Source organism: Rhinopithecus bieti, unplaced genomic scaffold (genome assembly GCF_001698545.2).
Source record: "Rhinopithecus bieti isolate Rb0 unplaced genomic scaffold, ASM169854v2 scaffold_42565, whole genome shotgun sequence".
NCBI classification, from domain to species: domain Eukaryota; kingdom Metazoa; phylum Chordata; class Mammalia; order Primates; family Cercopithecidae; genus Rhinopithecus; species Rhinopithecus bieti.
The window spans coordinates 1,275,816-1,300,617 of NW_016818029.1; the positions used below are offsets into that span (position 1 = coordinate 1,275,816).

Sequence of the window (24,802 nt, forward strand, 5' to 3'; positions counted from 1 at the left end):
CACGCTATAGCTAGAAGAATGAAAAGTTTATGAAAGGATCAAAGCATTTATTTCTCAATTTCCTTGAGTTATAGTATGAATCCCTTCACATTGATGAATCTATTCACAGAAACATGTGTTTGTCAGAGAAAATCATCCAGGATCCCATCAGTGAAACACTCATTTATTTTATCTCTCTCTGTGTGTACTGTATATCAGAGTGTGATAAAGTATTATTTCCACAAACTCATATTTTCTTTGGGCTGGCTATAGGGTATTATTCAGCAAGCTATTTTGAATTCTATGTGAATATAATTTTCCTTTGGACTCTTTAGCAACTATATTTTGTAATTTTACTTCAAGAACTGTAACTATTGAAGATGTCTTAAGATAGCTCCTTAAGATATTTGTTGTAACAAATGAAAATAACCTTCCTGGCTCTCAGCTTTCATCTTCATGAAGTTCTTTTCTCAACGATAGTTGCAGACACATTTGTATTTCTTATGTGTTTCTACCTTTATTTTACATAATAAGAGGGCTTCCCTGTAAAGTGTGTGTAGGTACATATAGAGCTGGTTTTGGTTGACACAAATTAATAGGAATTGGAAATTATTACATAACTCTTCCATTCTTCACTGGGAGCTGCAGTTACAATGCTGGCACTGGCTAATTAACAGACCCAATCCTGCCTTTTCAGTGAGAGTAGTCCATGAAGGATTTGATACTTTCTTTCCTGAAACAAACAAAAACAGCTTTGGAACTGTCAGAAATAGCAGGGGTTCTTGAAGGCTAATCATTACCAGCGTTTGTCATGTGGTTGTAATTGTTGCATGAATTCTGCTTCAATCAGGGAAAAATATGCTTAAGTGCCAGTAAAAGTTTTTATGCTGCTATGAAATTTTGCAATTTATGGCTTTGTACAGATCAGCCTGTGTTACTAGGCAACACTGTATGTGTCGTTCACTCAAATTATTCCTTAATCCACAGCATTGCTACAAATTCCAGATTTTAAAATGTAATAAATTATTATAATATACAGTTAATTTCTGATGACAAAAGTGAAATTGAATTTTTGATGCTGAAAAGGAAGCAGTATTTTAAGAAAAAACACACTTGATGAGAAACAGTAAGAATATTTACAGCTTAACTATATTTACCTCAGGGAATTTAAAAAAAAAGGTTCTGAATGGATTGAACGATCATGTAGTTCTCTGATTGGTCATTAAGCGGGCCAGGTTTTTGGCACTTAAGCAATCGTATTTGTGATGCTGGTTTTAATTAAGAAGTACACTGCAGGATATTCAATGACCAGGGAAGTGTGGCATGGCCGTTTGCTTGCTGTGCATCCATATGCATTTGAGAGAAGATAAAAGTCTGAAAGAGATATAAGGGCTCTGTCCCTTCATCTTTAAATAGACAGTCTGCCTGAGATTGCCGGTTGCTGCGCAGACTGAGTCTTGGAATCTGCACAAAAGTCTGAGCATTCTCATTTACAGACAAGAAATTGCACCTGGTTTCTCAAAGCAATAGCAAGTTAAATGGCAAGGGCAGGGCCAAAGATGCTTTGGAGATATTTGATGACTCAGAGTGATCTTAGAGAAACCCTAGCCCCAGTGTTGAAATAGGCATAGTAGCTTGGTTTGTGGTTTGGAAGTGCTTTCTTGCTTGAACACTTTTAGTGTTTTGAATTTCTGGTTATTGTTCTCAAGCAGTCTAAATGATATTTCAAAAATAATCACCATGCCAAAATAATACAAGTCATGTTTTGAGCAGAAGCTCCTCAAGTTTTATTCTAGTATAACACTCACATATAGGAAATACTTCTGAGGTGAGAGCACGTGGTTTACATGCCTAGGAAGTGGGAGATTTGAGTTCAAACTCTGGCTGAACTCTGACCTCATGTACTAGATCCTCACTACTTGAAGTGTGGCCCATGGATCAGCAACAGGAAAATCTCCTGGCAGCCTGTAAGAAATACACACTTAGGCTCTGTCCTAGACCTACTAACGGAATCAGCAGCCTCACAGGATTCCCAGGTGAAGTGTATTGAATGCTTTTAGAGTTTGGGAAGCACTGCCATTGACACAGACTGGATTCCTTGCTGCCACAGGCCCTTTGCTTTGCTCAGTGTCTCTCTAGCTGGAAGGTGTAACCCCCGGGGATATGTAGGAGTTGCCACTGTGAAGAATTAAATAGGACAAGCTGCTATTGAGCTGGGATGGCTTATTACAGCAGCTTCTGCATGAACCTCTAGGCCTCTCCTTTCTAATTACTTGCAAATCTACCTTCCCCTTTTCCCCTTTTTCAGATCCCCTGGGTAGGGGTGATTTGTCATTTCTTCTAATTGCCTTTTTCTATTCTCAGGGCTGGCCTAAGGTGTGATTTTAAGAGTCCTAGAAATATTTTCTGCTCCAAAGTTCTCTTCTCTCTGTCTGATATTTAAGAGTTGGGATTCTATTTTTAAAGGTCTGTTGATCTTAAAGCGTTGTCCTGTGCTAAAGCAGAAAACCTTCCTCTATGCCTGGGTTCACCTTTTGGGGACCTGGTGTCTTCATCTGTAAAATTAGGGGGTTGGAGAAGACCTTACCCAGTGACTTTTCTTTTCCTAAAACTTATAACATATGAAGGTTTATTTGAGCTTTCTGACATAACTGAAATCTGACTTGATAAGAGACGGGGGGGAAGATTTATGAAATTAAGTTATATGGTAAGTAAGAGATTAGCCAAGAGTTACCTTTTCGGTTAGTGAAGAGATGTGGGGAAAGAGGCCACAGGAAGGAAGGCCAGGAGCCCAGTGCACAGGCAGGCAGTGAGCTGACACCAACAGCAACTGGCATGGCTTTCCTGTTGCATCCAGAATGCACGCTCATCATTATCATTTTTTAACTTGGCCTTTCCTTCTTGGTAACAAATGTTTTCTGGAGAGCTCGTTTGTTATTGCTTGGTTGCCCAGCAGCTGAACATGGAATTGGTGCTGCAAACAAGCCAGCAGGTTTTGGGGAAAATTCTTTTCCCCAAAAAGAACTTTTTGGGCTGTCACCGTAAACCCACCCTCAAGTCTCTCAGTGAGGGCAGGGGACGAAGGAAGAACTCAGTGTCGAGTACCAACAGTCTAGTTGGCACTTGAGTCAACCATTGCTGGCAGGAGTGTCTTCACCAGGCTGTTTAGTCAGAGAGAGTTTAAGCTACATACCTTTTCTTCCTCCTTAGTGTTGGTACTCACCTACATCAGGTAAGCAGGAGACAGAAGAGATGCAAAACAAGGGGGAGATGTGAGTGGGTCAAATGTTGGCAGAAATCCAGAATAGTGTAGTATTCATGAAGGCTACGGAGGAGAGAGTTTTAAGAGAGCCAGTTGCATCAGTGCAGAAGACAGATAGATGGATCTTCCTTTTGTTCAGGTTTGTACACAGAAAGTTAAAATGAATGACCTGAGTATGTATTTAGGTCAGGATAACTTCAAGTTTGGTCATGAAACAATACGGGTTGTGTGCTTATGTTTTCGTGACTTGATAATTTTTCACAATAGGAAAAAAGAATTGTTTGGGGCCTCAAAAACAGTTGGATTATGATTATTTGAAACCCTCTGTCTCTTTCTTTTTGTAATCTATAGGAAACAGGAAAATTACTCTAGCACTTTAAATTTCAAGTGTTCTCTATGAAAGGCGGATTCTTTTATAGGCAAGTCTTGTGTTCTTTTTCTTGTGGGCTATGTAGGTTTTCAGATTTTGGGAAAAAAATCTAGGGAAAGTCAACTCATTTTCTCACCTTAGGAAGAAATTTGGAGATTCTTCCAACATCCAGAATGGAGAGGAGGAATAGAGAGGAGGAGGGGAACAGTATGATGCTAGGGAGAGGAGAGAGGGCTCCACGCTCCAGGATGCCGCACACCTTCCTCCGTTTTTGAGGAGATTGAATGAAACACAAAAGTGCTTGATATGAGTGGGTTTCTTAGGCACAGTGAAGAAAGAGCTGTGTTTTGCCCCAGGGCAATGTGGTATAGAATGGAGGCAGTTTGTGCTAAAGGAGGACCCTTTTTTCAGTGCTGAGACACTCATCCCTCAGGGGCTGGGAGGATTTGTGATCCACAGCTGAGAGCCCAGTTTCCTCATCAGGACAGTTGTCCTCTGCTGGAGAGAGCTGTCTAGGTAGCACCCGTTCCTGAGGGCAGACCACATCCACAGACTGGCCAATGTAGGAGTAGAAAGATCAACTCTATTATAAAGGTATAGTGGTTACACTGCAACCTGGTGTAACTGTGCACGGTCATTCCGCCCCAGAACTCCCTGTGGGATTGTCTGAGACCTGCATTGAGATCATCTTCTCGCAGCCCAACTTCATGCTCTTCCCAGTACTGTTTCCTTTATTCTCTCCCAGATGTTGATCCTGGAAGCATCAAGGGGAACTCCATCTGTGAAACCTGGAGGTCCTCTCAGGATTTGCAGAGATCTAGGGGAAAAGACCCAGAGCTTCATGGATTTTAGGGTTGATGAGGTGGAGTCACAGCAGTTTTACCTGGATGTAATAAGAGTGGCAGAAAACGCCAGGTGTTAGTTATTTACATAATTCCAACCTGGTTGCTCCAGGCAATCTATGGAATGAGCCCCAAATGCATGTAGGCAGTGTATCCTCCACTTACTCCTGAATTTGCTTAGAGCAATATTCCAGAACCCTTCCCAATATAGTCACCAGATCATGGTGCTGGGCTCAGGTGAAAAAAAAAAAAAAAAAAATACAGATCTGTTTTCTTGACATAGAACATCTTGAGTTTATATCTTGAATAAGAAAATAACAAGGACTTTTTGGGAAAAGGGTTCAGAGAATGGTTTCAAATTTAATTTGGAGTCATAACTTTTCTGGAAGGCACTGAATATGGAGAGGGAAAATAAGGAGGAACAATACTGGGTTCTCTCATCTAAAGAGTGGGTTCTGGGCTCTCACCAGAAAATATACTTTTGATGCAAGTTTTGATATTCTTAAGTAAAAAAAAAAAAAGCTAGATAAGCACAGGGTGCGGATTGCATCCTTTATATTGCTTCTAACAACATCTGGATATGGCTCTTACTATTAGAAGTTATAAAAATAACACATACATTAAATATGAATTCTAAATTTCTCTTCAAAGAATTAATGTCAGGATGTTCAATTATTTGCCTTCTACTTTCAAACTTAACTTCCTCGTAAAGCAACCTTTTTTGATTACCTACTCCACACTGATTCATTCCGATTACCTACTCCACCCTGACTCATTCCAATCACCTGCTCCACCCTGACTCATTCTGGTTACCTGCTACCTTCTCCACCCTGACTCATTATTCTCTACCCTGCATAACCTTTTTTTTTCCCGCCAAAGCACTCACCCCGTCACTCTCTTTAAATTAGCCAGTCAGAATTAGTTTAGCCTGTTCTGTCTAACCCTAGCCAATAGGGGAACGACACAGCAGCAGGGACCACGTGCGTCAGGGATAAGAACCCCTTTTCATCCCTTGTCCAGATGTGCGCTCACCATTGCTCCATACGTGAGGGCGCACCCTTCTATAGAAGTGCCTTGCCTTGCTAAGAATTAAAAAGAAATTTTGTATTCAAGTGCTATTTCTTTTGCTGCACCGAAACTTTATATATAACATATAGTTCAAGGGAACAAAAGTTAATTTTTAATTTCTGTAAAATTAGTCACCTACCCCAGTAGTTTTAAAAAATGCTTGGTTATATGAATAACAGTGACAATTTTATGCTTGTATGTGATAAATAGAGGAAATGGTTATTTAGAATGTATAATTCTATGTATTAAGCACATAATGATTTATATTTTACACTGAAGATACTGTTATAAATTTTACAAAAAACTGTGGATATAAGAACATAAAAACTAAGTCCAGTGATGTGTTAATTGAATTTGATAAGAAAAAAGTTGAGAAGATTGTTGGACTTGAAAACATCCATTGGATGAGCCCCATGAGCATCACTTCAGGGTGAATGCTCACACAGGGCACAGGGGCCCTGCCTCACATGAACCATCGGGTAGTCCCTGTCAAGTAGAAGCAGCAGGAGGCGATGCATAGTCAGATAGTCAGGAAAACATGGGGCTTGATGGAGCAAGGATTCTGAATAAATCAAAATATGAAGACACTCCATTCCTTGAGGAATTTTTGCTTCCCACCATTAGCACTGGGCACTACTATTTGAGAACCATTGGACTGTCAGTGACGAGGTGAAGAATTCATTTTCTGCTGTATAGTGTGGGCCGGAATTTCTCTAAGAAAATATCCTGAAAGTCTGTTTTTGGGAGAAGATGAACCTTTGCAGGAAAGAAAGGATGTCTAATATTCAGAAGGGAGTAGTTAATGAGATGAATGGCTAGGGTGCTAGGGGTGAGGAAATAGAAACTGGGTTTGCTTCTCCAAGGGAGGTGGTGATAAAAAAGGAAAGGATGCAGAGAAGGAAGGGAATGATGTGTGAGATGGAGTGAAGTCTGGCACTGCATGGAGTCCAGAGGAGAAATGTTCCAAGGGACAAATGACTTTTTGAATCAAAGATAATCCTTAATGACATAGCATGTTAGTATGCTGTTGAGTATGTGTGTGTGTGTGTGTGTGTGTGTGTGTGTGTAACTGGAGTTATTTCCTGTCTGTTTCACATGGAATATGGCGTCTTACAGCCATGGAATAATATGGAATCTTACAGCGTGGAATAGTGAGATAATAATCTCTAAATTGAACTGGAAAAGTGGATGGTCAAAACTAAAGGAGACCATGAACACATAAGCTCCTCAGGCTTCTGTGGAAATTTCTGGAGATCTTACACTGTTTGAGGGAATCTAAGCCTATCTTATCTAAGGTTTCAGTGGACCAAGAGGTCCCCACTGACATCATAAGGACATTGCTGTGCCTGTCAAGTACACCGTTGGGTGACTCTTATCTCACAATGCTGGATAAAACCCTTACATCACCAAGCTTCATTGAATTGGTGTCATGCTCTTGGCTTTTAAGAAGAACATTCTAAGAACAACTAACTAAGAATCAGGCTGAAATAAAAAATGATGCTTAAAAACGATCCCTCTGTGACTCTATGTCTCTATCCACAGTGCCACATGAGAAATTTCCTTAGGAATTCAGTGTCGAAAAGACTGCTCCATATGGGGACCTGTTCTGCAATTGCTTTGATAAAAAGAACTGGAGATTTAGTGATGCCTTTTCAACCTGGCTGCAAGAAGTTCTGAACCCAATATTCTTATCTGTCACAACACCTTTTTGTCTGTATAGTCAGTGGTTTTGCTTCTTCCTTTTTGTGATTCGTCTGTCTGGTTTCTTTTGTATTACCCTGTTTTAATGTGCTTTTCATTGAAAGCCACTCAAATTCCCTATGGAAATATTTAGAGTAAAAATAAAATGCACCTTTGATTTTGTTCAATAAAAATTTTCATCAGACTCATATTAAATGCTAAGATACCATACAGCATCCTGGTGGAGCAGCCAGCAGCACCACATGCTTACATGTTTCATTTCTGCACTTAGTGTCTTCTCTGAGGATTAGTTGCCCACTGGAACCCACACCTTCATTTTGTCTCCCATGGAAGTGGGGTTATAACCCTTTAGGTTTATGCCATGCTACCAGCTGCCTTTTTTCCTAACATTCATGAGTGAGTTTAAAATAAACTTTTGTTTTTCAGAAGCTTGATAGACTCGTCTACTTAGCCCCAGAAATGACACTGTCCCCCCACCCTTTTCTTTAAAGCATAATTTCCCCATGAATTAGGTTATCTGGATGAAGTTCACGTGCCATGCAATTTGAGAAAGAGAGTGGGAGCACAGGAAAAGAGAGGGGAAAGACACTTTAGAGGTTATAAAAACTGCGAGACTGGCAATTCATTATTTATCACAATTTAGTGCAGCATTCACATAGCTTCAGTGGTGCTCTTCCCTTCCTCATCTGCCCCAGGGACCTCAGCCTTGGCACTGCTGATATTTTGTACCAGATAGTTTTTTGTTGTGTGGGACTGTCCTGTGCATTGTAGGATGTTTGGCAGCATCTCTAGCCTCTACCCACTGAGTGCCAGTAGTACTCTTCTCTTTCAAGTTGTGACAACCAAAAGTGTTTCCAGACATGGCCAAATGTCCCCTGGGGATGCAATCACACTTGGTTGGTTTTTCGTTGTTTGTGTTTCTTTTTGAGACTGAGTCTCGGTCTGTAGCACAGGCTGGAGTGCAGTGGCACAGTCTTGGCTCACTGCAACCTCTATCTAACAGGTTCAAGTGATTCTCCTGCCCCAGCCTCATGAGTAGCTGGGATTACAAGTGTGCGTCACCATGCCCAGCTAATTTTTTTTTTTTCATATTTTTAGTAAAGGTGGGGTTTCACCATGTTGGCCAGGTTGGTCTTGAACTCCTGACCTAAAATGATATGTCCACCTTGGTCTCCCAAAGTGTTGGGATTACAGGCATGCGCCTGGTCCACACTTGGTTGGAAAACACTGATCTATGTCTAAGCCCAGCTTTCCTGTCATGATAGGATACATAGCTACTTTCTGATTCATCTTGACTTCTGGAACTTCCATCATGTTATGATCATTTCCTCAGCCTTTAACCTAATTGCTTTTTTTTTTTTTTAAATGTTTTGGGTGTAATTGCTTCTTTCTACTTGTTCTGCAGCCAGAAGCAAAAGGTGAAGCAGTAAACATATTTAATCTTTTCTGTTGCAACTCTCTCCTTACCTTTCATGGTCTTAAATAGCATCCGTTTTGAGGTGGTTTTCAATGATGCTGCTACAACTGTCCTTAGGACTCATGGTATGATTATAACATCTTTATCCTCTGGGTCTCTATGCACAGTTGAAATAAATCATATTTTTGTTTTAATTATTCCAGGTCTATTCTTCATCAAAATCTGTTGCCAAACCTGAACTGCAAACCTTAAAAGGAAATCTTTCTCAGAATATAATGTAGTTTCTTTAAAACATATATATAAATATGTGTGTGTGTGTATATATATATATATATATATTTGAGGTGGAGTCTCGCTCTGTCGCCCAGGCTGGTGTGCAGTGGCCGGATCTCAGCTCACTGCAAGCTCCGCCTCCCGGGTTTACGCCATTCTCATGCCTCAGCCTCTCTAGTAGCTGGGACTACAGGCGCCCGCCGCCACGCCCGGCTAATTTTTTGTATTTTTTAGTAAAGACGGGGTTTCACTGTGTTAGCCAGGATGGTCTTAATCTCCTGACCTCGTGATCCACCTGTCTCGGCCTCCCAAGGTGCTGGGATTACAGGCTTGAGCCACCGCGCCCGGCCTAAAACATATATTTTAAAGAACATCATTCCGTTAGGCTGTAAGAAGTTAAAACTTTGATATGAAAATTAATTTAAGAATTTCCTTTCTCCTCCCATTTAGTAAGTGCTGTCTAAATTCTTGGCTGCAGAAAGAACCAGAGCATTTAACTAATTACTGTGACAGTTAACAGTTGTAGCCTGTTTATTTGCTAGATCCAATATAAGCTCATCTAAAATCACATTACAATAAATGTAAAATCCAGTGTTATGCTTTGTAAGGTCAATTACTGCTTTCCCTTAGTGAGCCCAATTTTCAAGGACAAAGACTATTGAAATTCTATCTTGAAATCCAGTAAGATTGGTTTCAGACAAAGTAAAATAGTATTGTATTGATTCTGAATAAATAGGCTTGGACAATATATTGGAAAGTACCTGCATGACTCAAATTTTGTAATGCAATTTTCAGGGGTCGGGGAGAGGTGAGGAGCAGAGGAAAGCAACATAGCTTAGCAAATAAGAGTACAGATTCTGGAGTCAGAATGCCTGATTTCAAATGTCAACACCAACATTTGCTAGTCATGTTACAATGGACTGATTATGTAAAATCAGTAAGTTACTTATTTATTTATTTATTTTGGTCTCAATGGATAATAACAGAACTAACATGACTGGGTGTTGTGAGGATTAAATAATATAATGCATATAAACAAAGAATTCTATGCCTGTCCTATAATCAGAACTCAATAAATGATAACTATAATAATTGTGCAGAAGATTAAATTCTGGTGGATAATTTTGACAGAAAACCCATCCCCAACTTGTTAAGATAGGGAGGTCTGGAGGACAGTGCAAATTTCTATTTCATAGAAAGTCAACTCTCAAATGATGTCATAAGGACTTGATTCATTTCCATTCTTTGTCCAGTCTTTCACTATGTTAGCTCCATACTTACAGTATAAATATACACTGTGACAACTTCTGGAAACCCCACCTCTCTTTTGGAGTGACAAATATTTACAATAACTCTTCACATCCACCTAGGTTCCATAGAGTGGGAAAGAACAAGCTTTTTGTCTGACAGCTGCTGGCAAAACCAGGAAATTCGCCATAACTGGGTTCGTTTAGGTTATGTGCCTAACTCATTGCAGCTCGAGGAATATGATGGATTGATTTGCTCAAGTCTTCTCACATCCATGGTCCAAATCATATAGTTTGCAATAGTGGGAGTTGAGCCCCTATACAAATTCTGCAGCAAGAGTGGGCATGCAAATTGTAATAGGGGACAATTTCTTGAAGAAGGTGAAAAAGATAGGGAGACTCAAGAAATAGCTATAAAGGTGATATCATCAGTGGAAAGGATTTTTTTTTTTTCTCCTACTATCCACTTACTACAAGAATTACTGATAATAATGATTGCTTATTTGAAGAATTGCCTATATAGCCTCTGCTTAGCTTTGTGTGCATTGAGTACTGCTTAGAAACTTCTCTGTAACAGCAATGGCCGGAAGAAAGCCACCAGTCAGGACGGATCCGCATCTGTGGGTTCTTGTGTCACATGGTGCTGGCTGATTCTCAGCAGATCTGCTCTGGCGTCTACAGTCACGATGCTCTCCTCTCTGCGGTGAACTCTAGGAGGGTTTATCTCTGTTGGGTAACACCAGCTGCTTTCTATCTGCCATTTTGGAGAATTGAAGCTTATTTTTGGAAAATTATCATTTAGCAACTGTACATGTTCATATGGCACAGCAGAACTTCGTCAGGCTTGGGAAAAAGGTCTGTGAGATACATCCCAACTCACTGGGAGGTTGAGCCAGGCTCCCTATTTCTCATCTTGTTCACTTTTTCTAAAGAATTTTATAGGACATGGAATGAATCAAGAACTGGGCTCAGGGGCATATTTGGCTCATCATCATTTGGATACTTGAAGCAAAATAATCGTAATAGCAAACTGGCTTTTAATAGTTGTAAAATTAACATCATTTTTTCATCAAATTTACATCTCTTGTGCATATAGATAAATATTTTCCTATTACACTGCTTGAAGGGTAAATCTCATGGTCTTTAAACTCATAAAGGATTATTATACAAAGCTTCCTAGTATATGAGTGATTTAGAATTAAATATTACTAAAGCTAAATTCTCTTATTCTCAGCTTCTGGAAAAAAAAAAAAAGTCTGATTTCTAATTCTGGCTGTTCCTGATTGTTGAAATGCATCTTTTCAACTTCAGTTATATAATTTCTCATGTAAGGTGTGTTAGCTTGGTAAATGAAGGCCTTTTCCATTGGATTTGGGCAGGTTTGGATGCTGTGCTCACTGGTTCTATCACTGTCACTGCCACTGTCAAGTAAAGAGAGGTCACTGTCAAGTAAAGAGAGGTCACTGTCAAGTAAAGAGAGCCCAGGCAACATGCAAGCCATGCATTTGCGCCCTCAAGTGGTGAGGAGTACTTATTTCCTCTCTCTGCTTATGATTTCATGGTCCAAATCATATTTTTTATAATTGTTCTTGCAACAGAAGAGTATTTTACCGCTGTGCCATCTCAGGAAAAGACCTCAGTTTACAATAATTTACAGTAGTAGATAGTATAGTAGCCTCAGCCTCCTCTCACTGTTGGTCCGTCTGTATCACCACACCTCTTCCCCCTTAACACACACTATTGAATGTGCTGGCTCTTACCATCTCATAAGGAGACATATGGAAGTGGGGTAGCACTTGTGACCCCTTATTAAGATAGGGACCAATAAGTTTTGGGATGTAGACGGTATCACTCCTGCTGGGTGGCCAATGGATGATGCGCTGGCCACTACAAAAGGGAAATTCTTATCGATCATAAGCAGGAAGAAACACTTGCAAATCTTAGCTATAGATCACTGTATTGTGGTCCCTTGATTGGAGAGGAGTGGGCAGGGATATAGCTGGATATAAGACGCAGGTAGAATCAAGGACTCAAGCATCTCCAGGGCTCTCTTGCCTTTTCTATTTACTTCACTCTGCATGCAGACTAGCTTCTTCCACGTGGTGAGAGATGTGGCTGGTTTTGGTATCAGCCTTACATCCCAGAAATGCCAACACTGGGGCCAACTCTTCATCAGCATCTGTTTGAAAAATCCTCATGAAAAGCTATGATTGGTCCACTTCAAGCCTGGACCAATTAACTGTGGCCTGGGGATGGAGTTAGGTAGGAAAATGGTTCATTCTGAGGTGGTGCTATCCCTGAGTGGGGCAGAACATTCATGCGATGAGGGGAAAATGGACACTGTTCAGATGGTTCCATGGGTGTTCACTACACAAGTAGACAAGACTGGATATAGTTACAGATGTCATATGTTAACTGACTCAGTTAAATTTTGAATTTGGAAAATTTTACTCTCTGATCATTAGCTCCAATATACAGTCATACAGCCTGAACTCTACAAAATCCATACGGTTAGGGCTTGGCCCATACTATTCCATCTACTGTTCATGGCTTCTTCCCACCCTAATATTTGGGTTCCCTCTTCCTCTAGTTGGTCTGAGTCCAGTGGATCCAACATGGTCCTGGGGCCCTGAACATCTGTGTCAGCTCTCCTATGAGGTCTGAACCCTGGCCTTGTGGGCAGTGTGTGGCTGCTTCCAGCCTCCTGTCCACTCAGTCTCTCTGTATCTCTCTTGCTTTTGATTTACTTTCTTTACCCTCAGGTATCTCACTCTTCATACCAAGTACCTGAAATTCCTTGAAACTTGTTTTCTTCACTCACTACTTTTGTGACCTGCTTCAACCTATTTTCTCTTCTTGGGCTTCCTAGAATGGCACATATTGCTGGAAAAAAATGCACCAGTATACAGAGTTATGAAACTGAAAAATCTGTGGTATCAAAACTCTGAGAGTTTTTCCGTGATTTGCAATCAAGCTGCTTCTCACTTGGCTCTCCTTCAAACTGCTCACAGCAACTGAGCAACACGTTTATCCTACACACTAAACTGCTATATGTTACACAACACTTGTTACCCAGCACAGAGTAGGGAAACAATACAACACTTATTAAATCCATGATGAGTGAATTATTAACTAAATAAAAGTCTTCAGGCTGGGTGCAGTGGCTCACACCTGTAATCCTAGCACTTCGGGAGGCTGAGGCAGATGGATCACCTGAGGTCAAGAATTCGAGACCAGCCTGGCCAACATGATGAAACCCTGACTCTACTAAAAATACAAAAAGTTAGCTGGGCATGGTGACGGGCACCTGTAATCCCAGCTAATCGGGAGGCTGAAGCAGGAGAATCGCTTGAAACCAGGAGGTGGAGGTTGCAGTGAGCCTAGATCATGTCATTGTACTCCAGCCTGGGCAACAAGAGTGAAACTCCATCTCAAAAGTAAAATAAAATAAGATAAGATAAAATAAAATAAAATAAAATAAAATAAAATAAAATAGCCCTCATTCACCAAGTCAACTCACCGTACTTGAAAAATGATGTCACTGAAGTCCAAAAAGATGAATTTCCACAGTGAGAAAGAGCCAGCATTAGAAATCTAACTAGGCTTTTTTTCCCCCAAAAGCGTAGAATGAGGTAAATTTTAATATTACGTATATTGAAATTTACACCTCAGAAATGGGTGTAAATGGGTGTATGTTGAAGTATATATTTCAATATAAATGTAGCTTTTGCATTCTGTTGGGCACCTAGATCTCTATGGTAAATATTTTTTTCTGTAGTATTTCTTAAATGTACCAAAAATAAGGAGTCTACCTAACCTATAAATATGTTCATGAAGAATACATAATGGCATCCTATCCTAACATTTTGGTAAGTAGGGTCTCAACTCCAATATTAGGTTGATCTCACTGAAAACAAAAGAGTAATCATCAAGGTTAGTAACATCTATTTCACAAGTGAGATGGGATAAAATCCCAATATAATTTAATGAAATTAAAATGAAAATAAGGCATGGAACATGTTATTAACACCATTATTAACACATGATATAGGGGATCTCTAAATACAATTATCTATCAGAAATCTTGTCAACTATAACGTATGCAATAGTTCAGCAAGTTTAAAATGCTTACAATCACTTGGATTAAAATGACTATTGAGCAGGGCATGGTGGCTTACACCTGTAATCCCAGCATTTTGGGAGGCTGAGGCGGGCAGATCACCTGAAGTCGGGAGTTTGAGATCAGCCTGACCAACCTAGTGAAACCCCATCTCTACTAAAAATACAAAAATTTGCCAGGCGTGGTGGTGTGTGCCTGTAATCCCAGTTACTTGGGAGGCTGAGGCAGGAGAATTGCTTGAACCTAGGAGGTGGAGGTTTCAGTGGGCTGAGATCACGCTACTGCACTCCAGCCTGAGCAACAGAGCGAGACTCTGTCTCAAAAGACAAGACAAAACAAAACAAAACAAAAAACGAACAACAAAAACAAACATACAAAAAAATCCTCAACTACTGAAAAAGAAAGAAAGAAAGAAAAAAAAAAAGAACGGTTATAAAGCTGACCTGGAGGGATTTCCTATAGGATGTTTATGCTATAATTTGGGATAAGGTAAAATTTATTTTTTTGAGGTGATCGTTTGTGAAAACAGTAAAGGACCTTTGGGATGAGTGGCTGGCATTACATTAATGAAATTAAAAATAATATAAATTATATAAGGCATATGGAACCATATTTATTCACAAAAACTTTATATTTAGGAATGTGAGAATAATGTAGTCTGCTTTGTGGAAATTCTGCACAGTGGCCAAGGCTCTCTCTGAGGCGACACCCCCTGGCCCACAGCGACCATCAATTATTTTACGCATAACTCCAACCATTTCGCCACAGTTTATTGGGCCGTTCAGTCTGCCCTGTATGAACTTCAGGAGCTTTGACATCCTTTAGAAGAATGAAGCAACTGTCCAATGGGAACAGAAATGTTAAAGTACAATTTTCAGGCACAATTGCATCCTGGCCCTTGCATATGGCAACTGGATCCTTATAGTAAATCTCTCTTTTCTGCTTAAATTTAAGCTGGGTGTGGTGGCTCATGCCTGTAATTCCAGCACTTTAGGAGGCCAAGGTGGGAGGAACACTTGAGGCCAGGAGTTTTGAGACCAGCTTGGGGAGTATACTGAGACCTCCATCTCTATAAAAAGATAAAAAATATTAGCCAAAAGTGGTGGAGCAGGCCTGTAGTCCCAGCTATTCAGGAGGCTGAGGTGAGAGGATTGCCTGAATCTAGCAGTGGGAGGTTGCAGTGAGCCGAGATCACACCACTGCACTCCAGCCTGGGGGACAGAGTGAGACCCTGTCTCAAAAAAAAAAAAAAAAAAAAATTAGTAAATACCCCATGCTGACAACAGGTAGTTAGAATATTAAAAAATGTTCATACGTGTATTTTAGTTGCACCACTTCTAGGAGTATGGGAAATTTCTCAGATTCACATACTTGAATGCTCATCTCAGTGTAATTTATAATACTGAAAAATCAGAAAAAATCTCAATTTTCCAGTTTGGTGACTAGTTAACTATATCAGGATATGTCCATATTTTGTAGTATTATACAAATATGAAAATGTTTTAGAAAAATATTTAATTGGGTAGGAAACTACTATGCCATGACATTAAGTGAAAAATCTGTATACAAAGTACTATACACATCATGACTTCAACATCAGGATAGACACATGTATGTGTGTATAATGAATGAAAAAAGTAGAAAAAAAAGTTCCCAAATGTTAAAATAATGATTTTTGACTGGGGAAGCTAAACATGACTTTTATTTTTATGTTATTCTATATCTTCTAACTTTCCTGCAATGATAATATATACAACTAGAAAAATTCTGTTATTAAATTACTAGTAAAATAATGCATTGTTCTAGCATTATAGCAAGAGTTAATTTTTTTCTTTGTTATGTGAAAAACTGAAAAATTCAAAACTATGTGTTTATTCCATTCCATGTCATGCAGTAGCAACAAACAATGTTTTTTCTTTATCTTTTCAACTGGACACGGATACAAAACATCAATATTAAACTATCAGTTGTATCAAAATTTAAATAAAAATATATTCATACTCATTCAAGGTAGTCTTATGTTAAAATAAATTAGTATCTATTTTAAGTAATGAAGATAAATACATTGCAATAAAATTATTTTATTTTAAAGTAAATATAACTTTGCCAAATTTTAATCAATTAACAGCGGTTCAGATATAGATATACATATACACATATGTGTAGAATATATACTTTTTTAAAACAAGAAGGCATACTTTATGATATATAATCTTTTTACCACAAACTATATACACTTCTCAGATATTAAATCAAACTAATATACTAGGAAGACACTACTACTTGGGACCCGCGCAGCACCTTTACAAGTAGTTTAACTTTTATATGTGACTTTAGTAACACCATTATACAAATAAGCCATCTTACGGGCATTGTTTTGGCAGTGTAAACCTATAAGACACAGGTTGAATTTCACAAAAAGATCTGAAACTTGACAACTACTGCTTAGCAAATCTTTGTACAAAATGTGCAGTAATAGGTGCAAGTGTGGCACAGTTGCTAATAGCTAAAAACAGGCACAAAAGCTTTACTGCCCTTTGGAAATTGGACAGAACAATCTTGAACTCTCATTTCCTGTTGCTCCTCTAACAATTTAATACATTCTAAATAGCTTTATGTGGAAATAAAAAAGTAACAGGACAAAAGCAGACTAGGGAGATTGCATTTCTGTCAGTAAAATTTCTCAAATCAACACATTCAATGAGTTTCTGACATTGTTCTTCAAGCAGCCGTCATCTGTCTAATGCAAAATGTGGCTTTGCTGTGTCTTGTTGCAAAGGGAAAGAAAAGCTTTTGTTCAGAGCTTTAGAAAAGTCAGTTCAGTCCACATAATCCATTTTCTCCTTCAATTCTGAAAAGTAGCTGATGCTCATTTGGTAGTGAAGTGCTGCAGAGGAATGTTCTCTTGCTCCTTTTTTCACAAAATTACTTTATGGACAGGTTTCGAACATGTCACTCAACCTCAAAACATGGTGCAGGCTTCTTCGTGGATGAGCTTGCATTATCTGAGGGGCGGTAGGAAAGCGTGCTCATTTTTGTTGAAAGGTTTGAGTGGGATTTGGCTTTTGGGGGGATGTATTTTAGAAGCTGGAGAAAATATTTTTTAAATTTTTTCCCCAGAAAGCCATAAAAAAGAGGATTCAGGCAATTGTTAAAATAAGCTATACAAATGGTGATGGGCATGGCTGTGTCCACAATATCTGCAATTCTACAGTCACGTATGATGCCTAGTTGAATTAATACATCCAGAAAAGTGAATATTTGGTGGGGAATCCAGGAAAAGAAAAAGAAAAGCACAATTGCCATAATTATCTTAAAAATATCATCATTTCTTGGTTTGTTCTTCTGAATTTCATAAGCCTTCTTTAGGGCCTTCCAAATAAGAGTATAACTTGTAAGAATGATCAGAAAAGGAAACAGGAAACCCAGTATATTTTTGGTCAGGCCCAGTCCTATCGGGAGGGTTGAATTTTGGGACTCATAATGGAAAGCACAAACTGTAATATTGGTGTTCTCAATGAAAAATACATTTCGATGGATGATAGCTGGCAAACTGGCCAAGCCTGCCAGCAGCCAAATGACAATGCAGGTGACTTTGGCTACAAGCATTGTGCGTCGAAGGCGGGACTTCATTGGGTGAACAATAGCCAGGTATCGATCAATGCTGAGACACGTGAGGAGAAACACACTAGCATACAGGTTGAAACTGACGCTGGCTGAAGCAATCTTACACAGGTAATTGCCGAAGGGCCAGCGGTATTCCATAGCTGTGTAGACAGCCCATAGTGGCAAAGTCAGTAAAAAGCATAAGTCAGCCAGTGCTAAATTCAAAAGAAAAACACTGGCCACAGTCTTCAGCTTCATGTAAAAGTAAATGACTATCACCACCAAGCTGTTTCCAAATATTCCCACCACAAAGATGATACTGTATAAAGTAGGAATCATGACAAATATGTAATTATGCCTTCCAGCTTTGGGACAATCGTCTTGGATTCTTTTAATACCATCTTCGGTAGATGAGTTGAGAATCATTTTGATCTCCCGGGTCGAATTTGTCACAAACACTATATCAAATGCACCTGGGGAAAATAAAAATAAAATGATAAAAAAAAATTCTTGTTGTAAACAAACAAACGAACGTTCATTTCTCAGTCATAAACGTAGTAACTCAACTTTTGTCTTAGGAAAAAATACTGGATCGTATTTCCTAAGGAAACTCTGTGAACTGATAAAGCCTAAGGATGCACATTTAAATTTTAGAACATAATTGCTTTTGTAGAAAATGGTAAATATCATCCAGAGAAGTGAAATTGGGGTTCTATGTGAATAAACCTATCCTTTTCCTTTTTTCTATAAGTAAATCTTAGTTTTCAAATTGATTAAAAACATAACCTAAATCTTAGAAAATACTACTGAATTAAATTAGTTTTCAGAAAGACTTGAAAGTTTTCCTGAGGTAAGCAGGACCAGTTCATTTATCATTAACCTTAGAAGTGTGACACATTCATATCGTATTCTTTAAATCATTTTTTTCTCTCACAATCTTTACTTAGGTATAAAGATTATAAGTATTCTCCCTTAAGTGGTCAGAATAGCTGCCTTTAGGTGACTGACAAATTGGTCACTGTGGCAATTGATTTAAGAGGGGTAGGAGGTAGGGCTCAACTTTGAGGAACAGGATTTTTTTCCATTGCTTTCCAGGCCTCTGCAGTCAGTAACTATGTATTCTTTAACTTCCAACTCAGTCTAGCAAAAGTGCACAAATCTTCTAACCTTCATATCTGCCAGCCATTTCTGAAGTTAACCCTGTGGTTAACCATTTGTGTAACAAAGATGTCAGATGAATAGGTTTGGCCAGGATTGTCAAGAAAGCATGTTTTTACTGAGGGCTTGAGAAAGCAGCAGGTTTTCTGGAATTCTGGGAAGAATCAGATGCTCAGGAATGAACTGCACAAAGCCATGCAAATATTTGCTCTGATTTTCTACATAATCAACAGTCAAGCTCTTCATTTATGTGATTTAGAAAATCAACACATTCTGCCCTGGATAAGAGTCCATCAGGAAGTCCCAGGAAGGAGGCTGAAAGTTCAGCGAGAGTGACGTCACCAAATGTGGTACAGCCACACTCTGAGGTGAAGGTTAGCATTGGGCATAGGCCAGGACAGCTAGGTGAGCAGTGGTGCTGGGCACACAGATCCTATTGCTCTACCAGGAGCAGGTCCCCAGATGAACACGGCTGAGCATTCTCTTGTAATAGCATGCCCTGGGGAAAAAGAGCAGCAGAAATAAGACACCACTGCCATGCCAAGCATGGTTTGCTTGGCATTCAGGAGAGCTGAACACATGTTCTTAAAGTAGTGTTCACTTTGGTGCAAAGGGATGCTGTGCAAGGGATACAACTCCAGTAGTCAGCTTTAAAGAGAGAACACATGTGAGGGAGTTCTTAAGTGGCCTCTTCGCCTTCCCTGAGTAAATGAAGTTGTTCTCCCTATGTAAGTTTTTGGTTGCATGTCCTCGTTATTGTTCCTTTTTGGTATCCAGCTTATATAATGTACATCTTTTTCTTCTTTGACTCACGGGGACATTGGTACCCACAAACAGGTGCTATCTACCCTAAATGTCACATCTTTGGTAAAGCCTTCCCAACTTTTCTGAGCCCTTTGACACTTTGGATGTAGGTTTGGTACTTTCTTTTTTTCTTCTCTTTTTTTTTTTTTGAGACAGAGTCTCACTCTACTGCCCAGGCTGGAGTGCAGAGGTGTGATCCTGGCTCACTGTGATCTCTGCCTCCCAGGTTCAAGTGATTCTCGTGCCTTAGCTTCCCTAGTAGCTGGGACTACCAGTGCGTCCCACTATGCCCAGCTAATTTTTGTATTTTTAGTAGAGATGGCGTTTTGCCATGTTGGCCAGGCTGCTCTTGAACTCCTGACCTCAGGTGATCCACCCGCCTCGGCCTCCCAAAATGCTGGAATTACAGGCATGATCCACCACACCCATCCTTGACACTTTATTGTAATCATCTGTTGACATATCTGTCTTCTCCACTGGTCTGTCAGTTGCTTGTGGGGAGAGCCTGTTTAAAATTTACTAGTGTTTACTTGTTTCCTTGTTTACTGGTGTAGGCCTGATACATTCCAGGAGGCAGATGACAAATGTCTCATGAATGAGTGACTGAATGGACAAATGAATGGGTGAGCAGCATAGAACTTACAGCTATGAATGCAGCGTATCGAGACTGATTTCTGTGGAATCACGTGTTGCTCCTTGAAGAGTTTCACAGAGAATACTCAGTGTCAACCTGGGCCTCACCTTGGAAAAAAAAAACAGAAACAAAAACAAAACAAAATAAACAGGTAGAAAATTCCTTGGTGCTTTTAGAAACTTGTGGTTTAGAAAACAGAAGATGAAAAGAAGAAATAACAGAAACTAGGGCTAGGCTTTTAGGGATGTATGACTAGTTCTTCCTCACCCAGAGGATTTCCCTATAGCTTGTAGATTTTCTAGTTCATCTTATTATTGTTTCTGAACTTATGCCAACTTAGAAGTATACATTCATTTATATAAACACATATTCTTTATTAAAAATTAATTAGTCATTAAAGGGCTATGGCTAGCAGTCATTTGTGCCTTAATGTGGATTAATTTACCTATTTGCTATCCTTTTAACCATCTAGTAGAGATCAGCTGGATTTTACTTAGAAAAAGAATTAGTAATGTAAAGGTTAAGGAACCTCGAAGGTTGAAAAGGGCCTGGGTGAACTCCATAACTGAAAATGAGGGCGGAGGTAAATATTTGGTTCAGCTTGGGAATAAGGGCAGTAAAAAATAGAAGGGAGTACATTTTATGCTGTAGAAGCCCTTGGGTGCCCTGTGCTGTGAGAACAGGGAGGAAATTTTCTTCTCCTTTTTCTCTCTCCTCTTGACTCTACTTTGACAGCACACAACTCATGTGGGTTCCATTAATCCTATGTTTGGAGTGAGTAGAATTGTATTAACTAGTCTCAAACTATAACTAGCATTCATAATACAATTTCTATGAGAAAAAGTCTGCCTTTGTGAGGATCAATTTATAAGCATAGTTCTGTAGTCCAACTCCTTCACAAGCTATCAACCATTTTTTCAGTTACCATTGATTCATATTGACTGGTATTTAATATATAAAAGTTTGCTTTGAACAGCTAGGGGATCATCCTTGGAAAGTTCGGTGAGTTATTATTACCTGAATGAGAATTCACTTGAAAGAATCTGGACATAGCATGGAATATACCAATTAGAAGAACATTTTGCATAAATGTTTGTATAATTACCAGGACTCCCTACCCAATAAGGAAACAAATTTTTTCATACTCGAGGGTAGAGGAAAAGGGGCGAAGTATTTTAGACGATAGGAACGGTGGAAGGAAGCACAAGGAAGAAGCAAGGCAAATGGCACATTCAGTGGGTATTCATCAACTCATCACATATTCACTGAACACCTACTATGTGTGGGTGTCCAGGATGCAAGGGGAATAAAGTCACAGTTCTCCTTTAGGAGTCTAGCCGGGGGGACAGGAGCCTTAAAGGCAGTATTATCTTTAGTGTGTTGAATGTTATATCAAAGGCATGTGGAACACTCTGTGTTTATCACTGATCCAGATTGGTGGGGAGTGTGGGGTTTGGGGGAAGGATGGCGAGAGGGCAGTGGGGGTGAGGAGAGGGATCAGGAGATGGCACCTGGAAATCAGCCAAGGTGGAGTAGAGATGGTGTCACTGCTTGAACTTTCCCCTCCTTACTAATGCCTGCAGCATCATCTATGGGAAACAGCTCTCATAAATTAATAGATATTGCACAACCCTCTTGGGGGTGTGGGATCTGGACGTGCACTGGGTATTTCTAGATGGGAGGATGACATAGGTCATTTCCCAGTCTGCACTTCTGCTACCGATAAGCTTCCCTCGAGAAATTTGTTTCTGAGCAAAGAAATAAAGATGGGACTTTTGTGATTGGCAGTTACTTTAGATTGATGATAAATGACTGGGAAACAGTGGGCCTCTTTTTTCTTTGAAGCTGAACAGATGCTGGTTTGGTGGGAAGTCGAAAGATAGAGAGATGAGATTGACTAGAAAAACCAAATTTGTGAGATCTAGAAAGCAGCTATGCTTCAGTCACATCCTGCTTCTTTTCCCAGAAGAGTTATAGGCAGGTAGAACACTGATTAAAAACAAAGGAGCATCCACCTCTTCCTATTTTTCCTATTTTTGGTCTTACTATTCCTTTTATCCAAGCTCTGTGGCTTACATGAATTCCATAGTACCATTTCCCCTTAGGGAAAGGAAGATGAATTTGGGGTTGGAAGACTTGAAATGGAATCTTCCTTTGCCACGTACACATCTGTGTGGCTCTGGGTAAGTCATCCAATTTCTCTGAAAATGACCCTCAGTTTTTTTTTTCATCTGTAGGAAACAAGAACAGTGATATTTATTGCACATGATCTTTGTAGAAATAAAGTGAGATAATGTGAAAGCACTTGGTATATCTTTCAAATAGTGCTTAATGAATATGTTTTACTCGAATCTTTACTATTATTTTTTGAATGCAAGGCAAACATTGACTCAGAACAGCCACGGGTTTAGAAAGCATGAGAGTAAAGAAAAATGTTTATCATAGGTAAGTTCCTTCCGTTGCCATTAAAAGTCTAAAAATTCCAGGCTGCTGTTCTTTTGAAGTATGAGTGAAAAATAATCTTAAGCAGCTGAATAAATTTGCCGTGAGTCAGGTGGGAACCTAAGTCTGTGGCAAACATAGGTGTTGGCTCATTGTGGCCAAACCACATTTATTTAACAATTGGTTTTGTAAGAGTTACCTTACATCCTTCGACAGCTTTCCTGGTTCTTAAAGCGTAAGAACGAAGATTTTCTTTCCTTTTTTTATTGTAAGAATGCTTTCCCAAGACTTTTGATTAGAATATTAATACCTTCTTAAGCTTTTAGGCAAGCCAAAACCAATCTAATTAAATTGTTCATTACAAGCTCTTTTTAAAACTAGTTTGCAATCTAAAGAAAAGAAATTCCCCATAGTGTCCTATGATAATAAAGAGAGAACTAAAAGACCAAGTAATTATATTTTGGAATAATCTTCTATCAAAGTATTTCTCTCAAGCATCAAAAAGAGCAGGCCAATGTTTGTAAGCCATTTGCTTATAGTGCTGGACAGCTCACTAAACCATCCTGTTCAATAAACTATTGTCTTTATTGTTCCTATTTTGTAATTCAGACGTAGAAAACAACTGTTTCTGCTCTTATATTGCTTCTCCTGCCTCCATCCGCCAAGTAAGGCCACAGGAAATAACTGTTAGGTATTCACTTGTGAATTCATTGACTCATAGAAATTGGCACTAATACTTTTAGGGTTTTTACTCGTTTCTTTTTCAGATCTACTTGTTCTTATTTCTTAGCCCTCTGTTCCTATTTTATGAAGTCTACTTCTTCTTTTATTTTCCTTAACGTTTTCAATATCTGTCTGTTAAGAGCCCTTACCCAATTGCTTTACTATTTATAGTTCCTCCGGCATAAATTCTATTTATTGTACCTATGGACACTGTTTCTTGATGATGGACTTTTGCTTAGGTTTTGTAATCTTTGACTGTGTTCATTTTTGGTGAGAATTAACTTGCTTGGGAAGACTGAATGTCTGGATGATGGTAGCTTGTGAAACTTCAGCTTGGAGGTACAGCACTCCCTTGATCTGGAAGAGTTTTTAATGCTCATTTCTGAGCTTAGTTTTCAACCTTATATATATATATTTGCAGATACTATATATTTGTAGTATTTGGTAGTGTAGTATCTATACCACTCTCAAATTCTGTCTGGTCTTCAGAAGTTTTCCAGTCTTTCATCATGAATAGGCAGTGATTTTTCAGTTCCTTTAATCGGGAAACACAACTTAAATTGCCTTCAGTACATGTGCCTGGTGGTCCTGACTTTCACACTGCCAAAGTCACTGGAACTTTATCTCAGCTGTGTATCTAGTGTTAGTCCTGATCTGGCCCAATGTGGTCTTAACTTTTATTGAGAACTGTGATCTGGCATTTTGTATTTAAGGCAGGAAGGGCAGTTTCCATGCCTGCTTCATCCATTTCATCTCTACTGAGGTTGCCCTACATGTTATTTGAAGCTGATAATTTCCAAATAAGTTGCCTAAACCTAATAGCTTTGGATTATAGTCATGGCTTTTGATGAAGTATTTGAGCCTTTACAGGTTATATTTACCTCCATACGGGAATCCTGGCAGCCACGAAGAGGTAAGCATGGCAGACCACCTGGCACCATGGGGCAAGAGACAAGAATTGCTTTTAAGTCAGATACATGGGAGAATGCCATGCTCTTGGTTGGTAATCCTAGCCTAACTTCATGTTAAATGATTTATTTGGAGATGATTTTGTCCACCCCTGCAATTTCTGAGTGAATAGTTCTCAATGCAAAACATTTTATTAAAATTACTAATATCATTCTAATTAAGTACTTAAGATCCAATCTCCTCAAAC

The 24,802-nt window shown here is 39.2% G+C and overlaps 1 protein-coding gene across 6 annotated transcripts in view; it reads right to left on the reverse strand.

Moving 5' to 3' along the window:
- Positions 1-16,344: 16,344 nt before the first annotated feature.
- Positions 16,345-24,802, reverse strand: part of AGTR1 (angiotensin II receptor type 1) — a 48,528-nt gene continuing 40,070 nt past the window's right edge. For 5 of the 6 annotated variants that reach the window (XM_017856567.1, XM_017856569.1, XM_017856566.1 and 2 more), the window contains 2 exons: positions 20,491-20,588; positions 16,345-18,358 (listed from right to left, as the gene is read on the reverse strand). In XM_017856567.1, coding sequence (XP_017712056.1) covers positions 17,232-18,311 — 1,080 coding nt within the window. In that variant the 5' untranslated portion in view covers positions 18,312-18,358; positions 20,491-20,588 and the 3' untranslated portion in view covers positions 16,345-17,231. Of the gene's footprint in view, positions 18,359-20,490; positions 20,589-24,527; positions 24,691-24,802 lie in introns of those variants that run through there. The other variant, XM_017856570.1, reaches the window with a different exon arrangement.